Source organism: Phocoena phocoena, chromosome 9 (assembly GCF_963924675.1).
Source record: "Phocoena phocoena chromosome 9, mPhoPho1.1, whole genome shotgun sequence".
NCBI lineage: Eukaryota > Metazoa > Chordata > Mammalia > Artiodactyla > Phocoenidae > Phocoena > Phocoena phocoena.
Genome location: NC_089227.1, coordinates 100533798 through 100550344, shown reverse-complemented (window position 1 = coordinate 100550344; position 16547 = coordinate 100533798). Strand labels below are relative to the sequence as shown.

General features: G+C 46.3%; 1 protein-coding gene across 9 annotated transcripts in view; it reads left to right on the top strand.

Annotated features, from left to right (window-relative positions):
* PRKAG2 (protein kinase AMP-activated non-catalytic subunit gamma 2) overlaps window positions 1–16547 on the top strand; it is a 279228-nt gene that overhangs the window by 206382 nt on the left and 56299 nt on the right. For 3 of the 9 annotated variants that reach the window (XM_065884006.1, XM_065884012.1, XM_065884013.1), the window contains 2 exons: window positions 9649–9718; window positions 16169–16174. The exons of 3 other annotated variants lie outside the window; for them this stretch is intronic. In XM_065884006.1, the coding sequence (XP_065740078.1) occupies window positions 9649–9718; window positions 16169–16174 (76 nt within the window). The remainder of the gene's footprint in view (window positions 1–9648; window positions 9719–16168; window positions 16175–16547) is intronic. 3 more of the 9 variants (XM_065884008.1, XM_065884009.1, XM_065884014.1) reach the window with 1 other exon arrangement.

Below are 16547 nucleotides of genomic sequence, written 5' to 3'. Positions count from 1 at the left end.
TCAACCTACTTCCCCGGACATTCATGCACATGGCTGTATGTATCAATAGCTCCTTGCTTTTCACTGCTGTGTAGTATTCCACAGTATAGATGGAACATCGTTTGTTGAATGACATCTGTTGTTTCCAGTTTGGGCTGTTACAAATGAAGCTGACGTGAACATTCATACATAGGTTTTTGTTTTTGTTTCTGTTTTTAACATCTTTATTGGAGTGTAATTGCTTTACAATGGTGTGTTAGTTTCTGCTATAACAAAGTGAATCAGCTGTACGTGTACATATATCCCCATATCCCCTACATCTTGCGTCTCCCTCCCACCCTCTCTATCCCACCCCTCTAGGTGGTCACAAGCACCGAGCTGATCTCCCTGTGCTACGCAGCTGCTTCCCACTAGCTATCTGTTTTACATTTGGTAGTGTATATACGTCCATGCCACTCTCTCACTTCGTCCCAGCTTACCCTTCCTCCTCCCTGTGTCCTCAAGTCCATTCTCTACATCTGCGTCTCTATTCCTGTCCTGCCCCTAGGTTCTTCAGAACCATTTTTTTCTTTTTTAGATTCCATATATATGTGTTAGCATACGGTATTTGTCTTTCTCTTTCTGACTTACTTCATTCTGTATGACAGACTCTAGGTCCATCCACCTCACTACAAATAACTCAACTTCTTTTCTTTTTATGGCTGAGTAATATTCCATTGTATATATGTGCTACATCTTCTTTATCCATTCATCTGTCGATGGACACTTAGGTTGCTTCCATGTCCTAGCTATTGTAAATAGAGCTGCAGTGAACACTGTGGGACATGACTCTTTTTGAATTATGGTTTTCTCAGGGTATATGCCCAGTAGTGGGATTGCTGGGTCGTATGGTAGTTCTATTTTTAGCTTTTTAAGTAACCTCCATACTGTTCTCCATAGTGGCTGTATCAGTTTACATTCCCACCAACAGTGCAAGAGGGTTCCCTTTTCTCCACACCCTCTCCAGCATTTCTTGTTTGTAGATTTTCTGATGATGCCCATTCTGACTGCTGTGAGGTGATACATCATTGTAGTTTTGATTTGCATTTCTCTAATGATTAGTGATGTTGAGCATCCTTTCATGTGTTTGTTGGCAATCTGTATATCTTCTTTGTAGAAATGTCGATTTAGGTCTTCTGCCCATTTTTGGATTGGGTTGTTTGTTTGTTTGTTTGTTTTAAATTCAGTTATTTATCTTTGGCTGCACTGGGTCTTTGTTGCTGTACGCGGGCTTTCTCTAGTTGCGGCGAGCGGGAGCTTCTTTTCTTTATGGTGCGCCGGCTTCTCACTGCGGTGGCTTCTCTTGTTGCGGAGCACAGGCTCTAGGCGCACGGGCTTCAGTAGTTGTGGCATGTGGGCTCAGTCGTTGTGGCTAGCGGGCTCCAGAGCGTAGGCTCAGTAGTTGTGGCGCATGGGCCCAGCCGCCCCACAGCATGTGGGATCTTCCCAGACCACAGCTTGAACCCGTGTCCCCCACACTGACAGGAGGATTCCCAACCACTGCGCCACCAGGGAAGTCCTGTTTGTTTTTTTGATATTGAGCTGCATGAGCTGCTTGTATATTTTGGAGATTAATCCTTTGTCAGTTGCTTCATTTGCAAATATTTTCTCCCATTCTGAGGGTTGTCTTTTTGTCTTGTTTATGGTTTCCTTTGCTGTGCAAAAGCTTTTAAGTTTCATTAGGGCCCATTTGTTTATTTTTGTTTTTATTTCCATTTCTCTAGGAGGTGGGTCAAAAAGGATCTTGCTGTGATTTATGCCATAGAGTGTTCTGCCTATGTTTTCCTCTAAGAGTTTTATAGTGTCTGGCCTTACATTTATGTCTTTAATCCATTTTGAGCTTATTTTTGTGTATGGTGTTAGGAAGTGTTCTAATTTCATTCTTTTACATGTAGCTGTTCAGTTTTCCCAGCACCACTTACTGAAGAGGCTGTCTTTTCTCCACTGTATATTCTTGCCTCCTTTACCAAAGATAAGGTGACCATATCTGTGTGGGTTTATCTCTGGGCTTTCTATCCTGTTCCATTGATCTATATTTCTGTTTTGGTGCCAGTACCATACTGTCTTGATTACTGTAGCTTTGTAGTATAGTCTGAAGTCAGGGAGCCTGATTCCTCCAGCTCCATTTGTGTTTCTCAAGATTGCTTTGGCAATTCAGGGTCTTTTGTGTTTCCATACAAATTGTGAAATTTTTTGTTCAAGTTCTGTGAAAAATGCCTTTGGTAGTTTGATAGGGATTGCACTGAATCTGTAGATTGCTTTGGGTAGTATAGTCATTTTCACAATATTGATTCTTCCAATCCAAGAACGTGGTATATCTCTCCATCTGTTGGTATCATGTTTAATTTCTTTCATCAATGTCTTATAGTTTTCTGCATACTGGTCTTTTGTCTCCTTAGGTAGGTTTATTCCTACGTATTTTATTCTTTTTGTTGCAGTGGTAAATGGGAGTGTTTCCTTAATTTCTATTTCAGATTTTTCATCATTAGTGTATAGGAATGCCAGAGATTTCTGTGCATTAATTTTGTATCCTGATACTTTACCAAATGCATCGATTAGCTCTAGTAGTTTTCTGGTAGCATCTTTAGGAGTCTCTATGTATAGTATCATGTCATCTGCAAACAGTGACAGCTTTACTTCTTCTTTTCTGATTTGGATTCCTTTTATTTCGTTTTCTTCTCTGATTGCTGTGGCTAAAACTTCCAAAGCTATGTTGAATAATAGTGGTGAGAGTGGTCAACCTTGTCTTGTTCCTGATCTTAGTGGAAGCGGTTTCAGTTTTTCACCTTTGAGGATGATGTTGGCTTTGGGTTTGTCATATATGGCCTTTATTATGTTGAGGTAAGTTCCCTCTATGCCTACTTTCTGGAGGGTTTTTATCATAAATGGGTGTTGAACTATGTCAAAAGCTTTCTCTGTATCTATTGAGATGATCATATGGTTTTTCTCCTTCAGTTTGTTAATATGGTGTATCACATTGATTGATTTGCATATATTGAAGAATCCTTGCATTCCTGGGATAAGTCCCACTTGATCATGGTGTATGATCCTTTTAATGTGCTGTTGGATTCTGTTTGCTAGTATTTTGTTGAGGATTTTTGCATCTATGTTCATCAGTGATATTGGTCTGTAGTTTTTTTTGTGACATCTTTGTCTGGTTTTGGTATCAGGGTGATGGTGGCCTCATAGAATGAGTTTGGGAGTGTTCCTCCCTCTGCTATATTTTGGAAGAGTTTGAGAAGCATAGATGTTAGCTCTTCTCTAAATGTTTGATAGAATTCACCTGTGAAGCCATCTGGTCCTGGGCTTTTGTTTGTTGGAAGAGTTTTAATCAGAGTTTCAATTTCAGTGCTTGTGATTGGTCTGTTCATATTTTCTCTTTCTTCCTGGTTCTGTCTCGGAAGGTTATGCATTTCTAAGAATTTGTCCATTTCTTCCAGGTTGTCCATTTTATTGGCATATAGTTGCTTGTAATAATCTCTCATGATTCTTTGTATTTCTGCAGTGACAGTTGTTACTTCCCCTTTTTCATTTCTAATTCTATTGATTTGAGTCTTCTCCCTTTTTTTCTTGATGAGTCTGGCTAATGGTTTATCAATTTTATCTTCTCAAAGAACCAGCTTTTAGTTTTATTGACCTTTGCTATCATTTCATTCATTTCTTTTTCATTTATTTCTGATCTGATCTTTATGATTTCTTTCCTTCTGCTAACTTTGGGGTTTTTTTGTTCTTTTTTCTCTAATTGCTTTAGGTGTAAGGTTAGGTTGTTTCTTTGAGATGTTTCTTGTTTCTTAAGGTAGGATTGTATTGCTATAAACTTCCCTCTTAGAACTGCTTTTGCTGCATCCCATAGGCTTTGAGTCGTCGTGTTTTCATTGTCATTTGTTTCTAGGTATTTTTTTATTTCCTCTTTGATTTCTTCAGTGATCTCTTGGTTATTAAGTAGTGTATTGTTTAGCCTCCATATGTTAGTATTTTTTACAGATTTTTTCCTGTAATTCATATCTAGTCTCATAGCGTTGTGGTCAAAAAAGATACTTGATACGATTTCAGTTTTCTTAAATTTACCAAGGCTTGACTCATGACCCAAGATATGATCTATCCTGGATAATGTTCCATGAGCACTTGGGAAGAAAGTGTATTCTGTTATTTTTGGATGGAATGTCCTATAAATATCAATTAAGTCCAACATGTTTAGTGTATCATTTAAAGCTTGTGTTTCCTTATTTTTTTTTTTTTTTTTTTTTTTTTTCTGGCTGTGTTGGGTCTTCGTTTCTCTGCGAGGGCTTTCTCTAGTTGTGGCAAGCGGGGGCCACTCTTCATCGCGGTGCGCGGGCCTCTCACTATCGTGGCCTCTCTTGTTGCGGAGCACAGGCTCCAGACGCGCAGGCTCAGTAGTTGTGGCTCACGGGCACAGTTGCTCCCACAGCATGTGGGATCTTCCCAGACCAGGGCTCGAACCCGTGTCCCCTGCATTAGCAGGCAGATTCTCAACCACTGCGCCACCAGGGAAGCCCTATTTTCATTTTGGATGATCTGTCCATTGGTGAAAGTGGGGTGTTTAAGTCCCCTAGTATTATTGTGTTACTGTCAATTTCCCCTTTTATGGCTGTTAACATTTGCCTTATGTATTGAGGTGCTCCTATGTTGGGTGCATAAATATTTACAATTGTTATATCTTCTTCTTGGATTGATCCCTTGATCCTTCTGTAGTGTCCTTCTTTTCTCTTGTAATAGTCTTTATTTTAAAGTCTATTTTGTCTGATATGAGTATTGCTACTCCAGCTTTCTTTTGATTTCCATTTGCATGGAATATCTTTTTCCATCCCCTCACCTTCAGTCTTTATGTGTCCCTAGGTCTGAAGTGGGTCTCTTGTAGACAGCATATATACAGGTCTTGTTTTTGTATCCATTCATCCAGTCTGTGTCTTCTGGTTGGAGCATTTAATCCATTTATATTTAAGGTAATTATCGATATGTATGTTTCTATTCCCATTTTCTTAATTGTTTTGGGTTTGTTATTGTAGGTCTTTTCCTTCTCTTGTGTTTCCTGCCTAGAGAAGTTCCTTTAGCATTTGTTGTAAAGCTGGTTTGGTGGTGCTGAATTCTCTTAGCTTTTGCTTGTCTGTGAAGGTTTTAATTTCTCTGTAGAATCTGAATGAGATCCTTGGTGGGTAGAGTAATCTTGGTTGTAGGTTTTTCCCTTTCATCACTTTAAATATGTACTGCCACGCCCTTCTGGCTTGCAGAGTTAATGCTGAAAGATCAGCTATTAACCTTATGGGGATTCCCTTGTATGTTATTTGTTGTTTTTTCCTTGCTGCTTTTAAGATTTTTTCTTTGTATTTAATTTTTGATAGTTTGATTAATATGTGTCTTGGCATGTTTCTCCTTGGATTTATCCTGTATGGGACTCTCTGTGCTTCCTGGACTAGTTGACTATTTCCTTTCCCATATTAGGGAAGTTTTCAACTATAATCTCTTCAAATATTTTCTCAGTCCCTTTTTTTTCTCTCTTCTTCTTCTGGGGCCCCTATAATTCGAATGTTGGTGCATTTAATGTTGTCCCAGAGGTCTCTGAGACTGTCCTCAATTCTTTTCATTCTTTTTTCTTTATTCTGCTCTGCAGTAGTTATTTCCACTATTTTATCTTCCAGGTCACTTATCTGTTCTTCTGCCTCAGTTATTCTGCTATTGATTCCTTCTAGAGCATTTTTAATTTCATTTATTGTGTTGTTCATCATTGTTAGTTTGCTCTTTAGTTCTTCTAGGTCCTTGTTAAATGTTTCTTGTATTTCCTCCATTCTGTTTCCAAGATTTTGGATCATCTTTACTATCATTACTCTGAATTCCATTCCAATTCTGCCTATTTCCTCTTCATTTGTTTGGTCTGGTGGGTTTTTACCTTGCTCCTTCATCTGCTGTGTATTTCTCTGTCTTCTCATTTTGCTTAACTTACTGTGTTTGGGGTCTCCTTTTCGCAGGCTGCAGGTTTGTAGTTCCCATTGTTTTTGGTGTCTTCCCCCAGTGGGTAGGGTTGGTTCAGAGGGTTGTGTAGGCTTCCTGGTGGAGGGGTCTGGTGGATGAGGCTGGATCTTGTCTTTCTGATGGGCAGGACTGCGTCTGGTGGTGTGTTTTGGGGTGTCTGTGAACTTATTATGATTTTAGGCAGCCTCTCTCTGCTAATGGGTGGGGTTGTGTTCCTGTCTTGCTATTTGCTTGGCATGGGGTGTCCAGCACTGGAGCTTGCTGGTCGTTGAGTGGACCTGGGTCTTAGCGTTGAGACAGAGATCTCTGGGAGAACTCTCACCGATTGATATTACGTTGGGCCGGGAGTTCTCTGGTGGACCAGCGTCCTAAACTCGGCTCTCCCACGTCAGAGGCTCAGGCCTGACACCCAGCTGGAGCACCAAGACCGTGTCAGCCACACGGCCAGGTACGTGGGGGGGGTTTCTTGCCTTTTGAGAAGTCTGAGGTCTTCTGCCAGCATTCAGTAGGTGTTCTTTAGGAGTTGTTCCACATGTAGATGTATTTTTGATGTATTTGTGGTGAGGAAGGTGATCTCCATGTCTTATTCCTCCACCATGTTGAACGTCTCCCCCGCCCAGCCCCATACATAGGTTTTTGTGTGAACATGTTTCGTTTTCCCTGGGATAAATGCCCAAGAGTGCCACTGATGTGTCATATGGCAGTTGGGAGCTTAGATTCATGAGAAACTGCAAAATCGTTTCCCAGAGTGGTGGTATGATTTTGCATCCCCACAGCAATGCACAAGTGATTCTGTTTCTCTGTATCCTCACTGGCATTTGGTGTGGTCACTGTTTTTATTTTGGCCATTCTAATAGGGGTGTAGTGATAGCTTATTGTGGTTTTGATTTGCGTTTCCCTAATGGCTAATGATGTTGGACATGTTTTCATGCGCTTATTTTGCCATCTTTCTATATTTTTCAGTGAAATGCCTCCATATCTTTTGCCCATGTTCTGATTGGATTGTTTTCTTTTTCTCCTGTTGAGTTTTTATTTTATTTATTTATTTTTGGCTGCGTTGGGTCTTTGTTGCTGCACGCGGGCTTTCTCTAGTTGCGGCGAGCGGGGGCTACTCTTCGCTGCGGTGCCCGGGCTTCTCATTGCGGTGGCTTCTCCTGTTGCGGAGCACAGGCTCCAGGCCCACGGGCCTCAGCAGTTGAGGTACGTGGGCTCAGTAGTTGTGGCTCGTGGGCTCTAGAGCACAGGCTCAGTAGTTGTGGCGCACGGGCTTAGTTGCTCCGCAGCATGTGGGATCTTCCCGGACCAGGGCTCGAACCCGTGTCCCCTGCATTGGCAGGTGGATTCTTAACCACTGTGCCACCAGGGAAGCCCTGTACATGTTCTCTTAAGTGAATACCTAAGTATTTAATCTTCTTTGTGGTCATCATAAATAATATTGTTTTTAATATCAGTTTCCACATGTTCATTGTTAGCACAAATGTGGTTGACTTTTGTGTGTTGAATGTGATTGATTTTTGTGTGTTGATCTTGTATCCTGTAACCTTGGCTGCACTAATTAGTCCTAGTTTTGGTGTTTTGGGATTTGTTTGTTTATCTAGTAGATTCCTTGGGACTTTCTATGAAGACAACCATGTCATCTGCAAATAGGGATGGTTTTATTTCTTCCTTTGCAATATGTATGCCTTTAAATTTTTTTTCTTCCCTTGTTGCAGTGGCTAGAACTTCTAGTACTGTGTTGATTAAGAACAGTGTGAAAGCACACATCCTTGCCTTGTTCCTGAACTTAAGAGAGAAAGCATTCAGTCTTTTGCTGTTAAGCATGACACAGCTGAGCATTTTTACCACCATGTCTTACAAAATTAGTTCTGTCTTCTTTTCCTCCCCCCACATTTTTTAAGGCAAAGATTAAGACTTAGGGATTGGCAGGACTTCCCTGGTGACCCATTGGTTAAGACTCCATGCTCCCAATGTAGGGGGCATGGGTGTGACCCCTGGCTGGGGAACTAAGATCCCTCATTACACATGGCGTGACTAAAAAAAAAGACTTGGGTATTGGCCCAACTGAGATGACAGAGCAGAAAGAAAGCATAAAGGAAATTTAAGTACTTCCTCCTCCGGGCTAGGCTTGCAAGAGTGACAGAACCAAGTTCCTTTGGTGGGGGCGGGACTTCACAGCCTTAATCAGCGCTGGGGAGCTAATCTCTTTATCAGGGCCCTTGCACTCTGCAGTGAGCTAAGGGCCCCCTGCACCTGGGGCAGTCATTGCCTGTAACACAGGAGAGCCTCACGGAATGGGGTGCCTGTCCCCTCTCTGGTTACCCTGCTCTTCCAGGAAGCTCTCGGCTGCCAGCCTCGCTGCCTGCCAACCTGAGTTGGCGATTGGAGAGTCTCAGATACCCAGATCCAGGGTGACAGGAGTGGCCAGGGCCAGATTTAGATTTGTATGTGCTTTTGGCAGTGGCTCCCCAAAGAAGAGAATGGGCTATGAAGAGAGGAAGCACGTTAAAGAGTTCCATGGCTGGGTAAAACTGATAGCGACACAGTGCATCTACAGTACGTATATTCCACAGAACAAAATTTTTATTAGGGGAAAGGGATGGGCAATTTAGTCTAAACGTTATAAAGAAAAGCAAGCAATCACTCCCTCACCCACTCCCCTCCACCCCGACCCCCGCCTTCGGGGTCATCTCCCCCTGGGGTCCTGCAGCCTCCATTCCCCTCTCCCTGGCACGTCGCTCCGCCCACCCCACCCCCACCTGGCAGCGCTCCCCTCGTGCCCCACCCCCGGGCTGGCCGAGACCACACCTGCGCAGGTTAAACCTGCAGGGACGCGCTGCCGTGGGTGGCGGGGGAAGGTGAGTGGATGTGAGCGGTGGGATGGGAGGACGAGGCAAGGATGAGAAAACGGGCCTCTGCTAATGGCCGGTCGGCGGCCCTGGCGGGAAGGAGGGATGCGGCCAGAGGGGCGCCCCGGCCGCCCTCGAGCGAGCCAGCCCCTGGCTCCTCGGGGTCCTAGTCCCACGGTTCCATCTCGCCGGTCCATACCAACGCGCGAGGCGCCAGGGGGAGGCCGGGAGCGGGCCGTTCCACTCGGGGAGGGGCGGCAGGTTAGGCCGCGGCCCGCGCCACCTGCGGCCTGGGGCGGGGGTGGGCCGGAGGCTGGGCCGCGCCGCCTGTTCTGTGCAGCGCGGGCGGGCCGGGCCGGGCCGCGCCGCGCCGCCCCCCGCCCCGCCAGCCGCCCGGGAGGCCCCTCCTCCCAGCGACCCGGCGCGGAGCTAGGCCGGAGCGCTCCGCGGAGCCGCAGAGACCGCCTCCGTGCCCCCGCCCCCACCCCCCACACGCTCCCCGCCCGCCTCCCTGCGCCTCCCCCCAGTCCCCCTCGTCCCGCCCCCGCGCCCCCAACCGCTCGCCGGCCTGCACCCGCCCCCTGGCCGCTCGCCCCTCGGCCCCGCCCCCCCGCGTTCGCACCACCGCCGCTCCCCGGCCCTCCGGCCCCCCGCGGCCTCCGCCGCGCCCCTGTATCCCCGGCACCCCCGCCCTCCGCCCCCGCGCGCCACCCCCCCGCGTCCCCGCGCCCCCGCCCGCGCGGCCGGGGACGAGCGCGGCCGAGCGCATGCTGATCCCTGTCCTGCTCCTCCTCAGGCGGCGCTGGCGGCGGCCCCGGGACCCGCGGAAGCCGGCATGCTGGAGAAATTCGAGTTGGAAGAAGAAGGTGAGTGCCCCCCGCTGGAACGCGCTTCCGTGTCTACGCCGGGGGCCCGGAGGGGCCGGGGCGCGGGGACAGACGGGGTTCACGCCCCGGAGGCCGCGGGACCCAGCCGCCCACCGCCCGTCCGGCTTCGGGCGGCGCGCCCTGCGGGGGCTGGCGGTGGAGACGCGGAGCCAGCAGAGCGTGTCTGCAGTGGCCGCGGGTGCCTTTCGGTGGCGAAATCTCGCTGGGTTCTAAGGGGAGCCCGCAACCCGGCCATCCACACGGATGGTCGGTCCTTTTGTCCTTACAAGCCGAACTGGAATGAGAGCAAGGTGACGTGCAGTAGTAATTGTTTGTAATGCCACCATATATGTAGGGGTAACCCCCAGATTAAGCCTATGGTCCGTACCTTTAAATAACACACAGTGGTTCCCTTATCTGTACTTGTGAAAATACCACCAGCAGGGTGTGTCTTCTTGTCTTGATAGGGAAAGTTCAATAGGAAAAGCGGTGGCGGCTTAGCGAATTGGTTTTGAGTTCAGGTGATCCTGTCATTCCATCGTTCCTGTCTTCTCTTCGCTCACTCGGTATTTTTCCTGTTCCTGCCCCGTTTTCTTCTTCTTACCTGGGTCTTATTTTGAAGCTGTTGAAATGTGGGGGGATGAGTTTGTTCTTTGGCAAAATGAATATCTAACGTGGACCGTGATGAGCTTTTATCTGGATCTTATTTGGAAACTGTTAAAATTTGAAGGGGATGAGCTTGTTCTTTGGCAGAATTAGTATTTAAAATGAGATATGATGAGTTCAAAGTCTAAAGAGAACTTTGTATAAGATGCTTGACAATTTGAGGAATTTAAAAGACCTCCACACTATCTTGTGTTTTTCCGTTATCCGTTTAGTGAGTTCTCTTTTTTCCAAGAGTATTGATGGACTAAAGCTCCTGGAACAAAGCGTGTGCCATGTGGATGCTGTGCCCTCTGCCAACTTTACTTTAATACTTCTGTTTATTTACAGTCAGGCAGTTACTTAAATAAGCATGCACAACCACTGTGAGGACTTTAAGCCGACAGTATCAGGCCAGTGCCTACGTTTATTTTATGTTTTAGAGTTCCCGCATTTCACAGACATGTTAGCCAGAAGATAACGTGTTCATAGTAATTATCATTAAAAGTCTGCCGCCATATTTATTATTAACAAGCAGTTACATGATACATTTCAGAATTTTACTAGGGCTTAACTTGCACTCTGTCCTACTGTCCTACTGAAAAATAATCCAGTGTGGTCAATCGAATCCACCTCATTATTCCGTGATTCTATTATATTGCAGGCCAAACTTGGGGCACTGTCCACAGGGCAGTATGGTGTGCCCCCCTTCGTTAAGACTCTGAATATCTAAATCATAGAGTTTTCTTTGTCCCTGATTTCAGTAACAGTGAGACTCAACAATTAATTGCATTTAACCATTTTGCAGATTCACATGGGGGCAAAGGAAAGTCGAGAGCAGATGCTATTGGAGAGGTGCCATAGTTACGGTTTAGAGCATAGGCCCAGCTTCAGACCGTATCTTAACTTCTTATTAAGCTGTGTGACCTTGGACAAGTTACTTAACCTCCCTGTGCCTTAGTTTTCCCATTCATAAGGTGGAGCTAATATGGGGGGGGTTGAGGATTAAATGAGATAATCCATGTAATGGTATTTAGTACAATGTAAATCCACAGTAAGCACTTAGTACATGTTAGTTACTGTTACTGTTTAAGTGCCATCTACCATTGTACTGAACTCATGGACTTTTTAAGCTTTTTATTAATGAATCATCCATAGAGAATTTTTCTCAGTACAGGTTTGATGGAGTTTTTTTCCTTCCTTGAGATTTATTAATTCAATTATGTTGCATTTCTCAAAGAAGATATTTGAGAAATATCTCTATGCCTTATTTCTTTGGCATTGTTTCTGCCCAGGGAATGAATATAAAATACTAAACCTAAGCGTCTAAGACAAGGAATTTCCCCTTTTCACCCATCTGTTTTTATCGGTGTTGCTGACATTACTCTAAAGCATACTGAATCACACAAATAACCCTGTCACATTCTTCTAGATTCTTCAGGAGGCACAATGTTAAGAAGCAGTTGCTTGGAAGCTGTTAGCCGAGCCTGGAGGGGTAGTGTTGGCGTGGTTGTCTAAAGTGCTGCTTTGTTCCTTTTGAACTTTAGATAATTGCTTATTCATCCAAAATACGGAAAAACTGAATATCAAGCAGAATCTTACATTTATTCGGGGGAACAATAAGTCCTAACAGTAGGACATGACACCTTTAAATAGTACCCTGTGAGCTGATGTGTTAGCAGCCTACATAATATTGATACCTAGCTGTTGAATAGGTCCTCATTTAATCTTCCAGCTTCCTTCTAATTCACTTGGTGTCATCATTTGTGCATTGCGATCTGGATGCTTTCCTTAGATGGCGATGTATTTGGTATACATGGAAACACGTGACTGCTAATATTTTTGTTACCAAGCCTTTTCCTATTTCCTAATAAATTCTAACAGATACTCTGTTCGTTAGAAAGGCATTAGTGAAGCTGGCGTGATCTCTTAAAACGTTTATTTGCTTCTGGGAAGAAAGAAGAAATTGTGCCTCTGTCTCCCATGTGTTGTCCAGGTCCTCTTTTGCCTGGGTTCTGACACCAAGTGCCCACCCACTTCTTCCTACCATCGCTCCCTGACAGAGGGACCTTTCCAGAGCGTGAACTGACAGCACCACTCCTTTACGGGAAAATCTTTACCACTTTCCTGGGTCTGTGTATAGAATACATGCAGACTTCTCCTCATCTGCAGCCTCACCGCCTCATCCCGGCCGTACACACCAATGATCAGAGAGCTTTCTGTTGCATAAGCCCTGCCAGGGAGCTTTTTAAAAGGCAGAGTCTAGTTCTGTGGGTCTGGGGTGGAACCTGGGAGTCTGCATTTCTGCTCAGCTCCCAAGTGCTGCTGCTGCTGCTGCTTCACTGACCCTGCGCTGGATAACGAGGCTCTAGAACAGGCACGGGCAAACTTTTTCTGTACAGGGCCAGATGGTCTCGGTCTCCGTCCCTGTCAAGACTGCTCAGCCTGCCCATGCAGCAGCAAAGCAGCAACGCGGTCCAAGTGGCAGGGCTGCGTTCCAGTCAAACTGTATTTACAGAAGGAGGCCAGGTTTGGCCCACAGGCAGAGTTAGCCAGACCCCTGTTCTGTGACCCTTCGTGGTCTCGGTGCCTGAGGGTTTACATCCTTTGGAGGGTGGAGGGTAAGACCTTCTCTTGCTCCCTTTTTCCACCCGCCAACCTTCCAACATCACGGCTCAGCCCAAGTCTCACCCTCTCCGAGGCCGCTCCCTAAAGCCCTTCTGTACTTCTCCATAATCCATCTTTCTCTTCCCGGCAGGTGATACGGTGGCACGTCGTCGGTGCTCAGCGGTGTTTTGGTATCTCAGTGACTACATTCAGTGTTTATGTTTCCTTTATGGGAACGATGGGAGGATGAAATGATTCGGCATCTGCAAAGTGATGCGAGCAGTGCCAGCCCATAGCAGTCACTTTGTGTGTTTGCGTTTCAAGTGTTTAATTGTATCAGCCACACCTGTTTGTTTTTATCAAGATTAACCGTCTTGAACTTACTTAACCACAGGGCCCAGCACCTTCGTAAGCACCTAAACGCAGCCAGTGAGTGCCTTCTCAAGTCGATGAGTATTCAGAAACTTATTCATGATTAATAACTCTGTAATTCTGGCACTACCTCAAGAACTTTACGGCCCCTGGGAACCACCTGTGTTATCGTCGCCTTCTTGTCATTCCAGCTGTCGCAGACTCTCCGGTTTCTTCGGGCTTTCAGCAAGTCGCTTCTTCCCAGTCACCTGTCCCCTCTCCCCTCACCACCTGCCTGCTTCCTTCAGTCCAGGCGGTCCTTTCTGTCCACGCTGTTCCTTCCTCACCTGCAAGGCATTTCCCAAAGGATAAGCCTTTCAGAACTTGCCTCCAAACTTATTTTCCTAGCAAGATTGGTCAAGCTAGTCTGCACGATCAAGAAGAGGGAAGAAGTGGGGGTAGAAGTACAAGCGAGGGGAAAGCATTATTTTTCAGTCAAGGATCTTGGAATCGTAGGCCCAGTTCTGTAATGAAGTAGTTGTATTCTTGAATAATCCTTGTCTCTTGGGGCGTTGCTTGCTTGTTTTGTTGTCGTTGTGGGTTTTCTCGGTAGACCAAAGCCCCGCATTGGTGAACTTGTACTTTTCCTTCCAGCTTGAAAATATGACCTAAAGCGACCAGCAACCACTCTACAATAAACCAAAAACGTGCATTCACTGTAACTTGTTCCTTCTCAACTGAAGGATATTGCCCTGAAGTGAGCAAAGATTGGTTCTTGTTGGGGGACAAAAAATCTTAGCTATTACAGTGGTTTCTGGCTCTCCAAAGGGCCCCCGAATGGATATACAATGTATCTGTGGTATTAAAGTTTCATGGGGGTAGGACAGTTGAGGGGGGAATGTATAGAAAGACTCGGGGGGGGGGGTTGGATAATGAAAACAAATTTGAGAAACACTGCCCTAACTTACTTAAGGGAGAATGTCTTCCTGTGAATTTGTGGAACCTTTTAAAGTGTCCCCTTATCACTTAGCTTTGATAAGTGAGGCTCAGCTGGGTCCACTTGGCTTACTGACTGTCCTGTGAGGGGTACTGACCTCTGGTGGTGACAAGGTTTGTGATCGCAGCTTGGTTGCTGGCCGCTCATCTCGTCGTAGTATTAGAAGGCTCTGATAATCTATCTTCCAGACTCTTTCCTTCCCTGCTGAGCTTGCATACTTACCTTAGAGAAGAGGTTTATTGTTTCTTGTTTATAAACATAGTTACAGCTTTATGAAATGTTTACAATTAAACGTTTTCTGCTCCGGCTGACCCCGTGTTTGAAAGCTTGCCGTTTTCAACAGACATTTTAAAGTCAGGCTTCACATTTGATGGTATCTTAGATTTGATAAGATAGAGTAGTTGTTTTATAGGCTGCGGAGGTTTTGTCATCTGAAACGTTAAGACCCCTGACTGTTTTAACCAAGAGGGGAGTGCGCGGCAGGGTTTGAGGATCCGTAAGTGGGACCTGCCACTGGGCTTCTCAAGGCCGCGCTGAGTCATGTCCACGATGATGAAGGGACCTCCACGACCTTCCCGCTCAGGACTGGTTCTGCCTGCTCAGTGGTGAGCCCTCAGCAGCCCCAGCAGGCGGCTGGCAGGAGTCCAGGCCAGCGGGTCAGACTGTCTGCTCCGTGGCTGGGGTGTTTCCACCCTACAGCTCTGCGTGGGGTGGGCAGAGCCCTTGCAAAGTTGTTATGCCGGGACCCCTGTGACGTTACATTTTACCTGTGAATTTTAAAGTGGGGACATTTTGCCACCACAAAGCATTTGGAATTTATTTGAAGAAACTGGAAGAATTTTTGTCCTTTTTCTATGCTTATAGTAACCGGTGTATGTTACGTATATTGAGGCACTGTTATAAATCCCTTACATTTATCTCATCTAATCCTCAAAACAACTCTTAAGGGGTAAATATTTTTATCTTCTCTGTTTATAGAGGAGATTAAGAGGGGTTAAATAAGTGACCACGGGGAGGGGGTGGGGCGGGGGAGGACATATCTGGGAAGGTGGGGTCGCCAGGTTTCAGACACAGGCTTTAGACTTGCAGCCCAGGCCCTGAGCCGGTCTTCGTGACATGGAATGATCCCTTATCTGGAAACCCTCTTTGCATTTCCTCGCTTCCCATCCCTCTTCAGCGCATGCCCACCACTCCACCCAGATTCCCTGAGTTGGTCCCTCGCGGCTCCAGTTTGCAAACTCCAGTGGACACTTAATCGTCTTCCCATTTTGCACTCTTCGTAGGCGTCACCAGGGATGACCTCTGCTCCCTTCTCCCACGGAGCACCCCTGGCGCACTCCTCAAACCTGCCCGCTCGTTGTTTCCTTGATGGCTCTTACCCTTTTTCCTTTCCGTTTTGTTTTGTTTTGCTTTGCGGTAGCAGGTGGAGTGAGGGCTAATTCACAAGCCGTGCGTTTGATTGAACATTAGCTATGGGGCTTGCTCCTGGCTCTTCCCCAAGCCACTTGTCTTCTCCTCCTGGGCCCTCCCCCAGGCAATCTCCCTCACTTCCATGGCTTCAGTTACCACCTGCCTGTTGCCCAGTGTTTAATTACCACGATGCTTTAATAACTGATGATGCCCAAAGAGATATCTGCAGCCGGATCTCCCTTCTGAGTATTTGGTTGCCTATTGGATGTCTCTGCCTGAGTCATCGCACCGTCTCTCTGGCCTGTCCCCCTCCTTCTCCCTCGCACCTCTTTTTTCCCCCCCAACCTAATTCAGTAAGTGCTACCATGTTCACCTGTTTTCTTGTTTTGTTTTTTAACAAGAATGACGTTGAGCTGTGGCTCTCTCACTCTCGCACACCCAAGCGGTCGGTCCTCTCGCTTTCAGCTCCTGAATACCTACCTGTCTCCGCCATCGTCACCTTTCTATTGACTATTAAACAGCCTAGTCTCTCCAGCATCTACTCTCGCCCCGTCCAATCAACTTTACATGCTGCAATTAGAGTTATTTTTAAAAACATGTGTCTGATCGTGTCACTTCCGGGCTTAAAAGCCTCTGACTTTCCTTCGCCTTTAGGCTGGAGCCCAGACCTACCTCCCTCTTCCATCTGCCCACCTCACCGCGCACCTCCCTCCTCCTGGCCTTGTTCCTCCGTGCCTGCTGGACTTTGCACAGGCTGTTCCCTCTCCCTGGATTGTTCTTCCCTGTCCTCTTGGCCACCTGCTAGTGTTCTTCAGGTCTCAG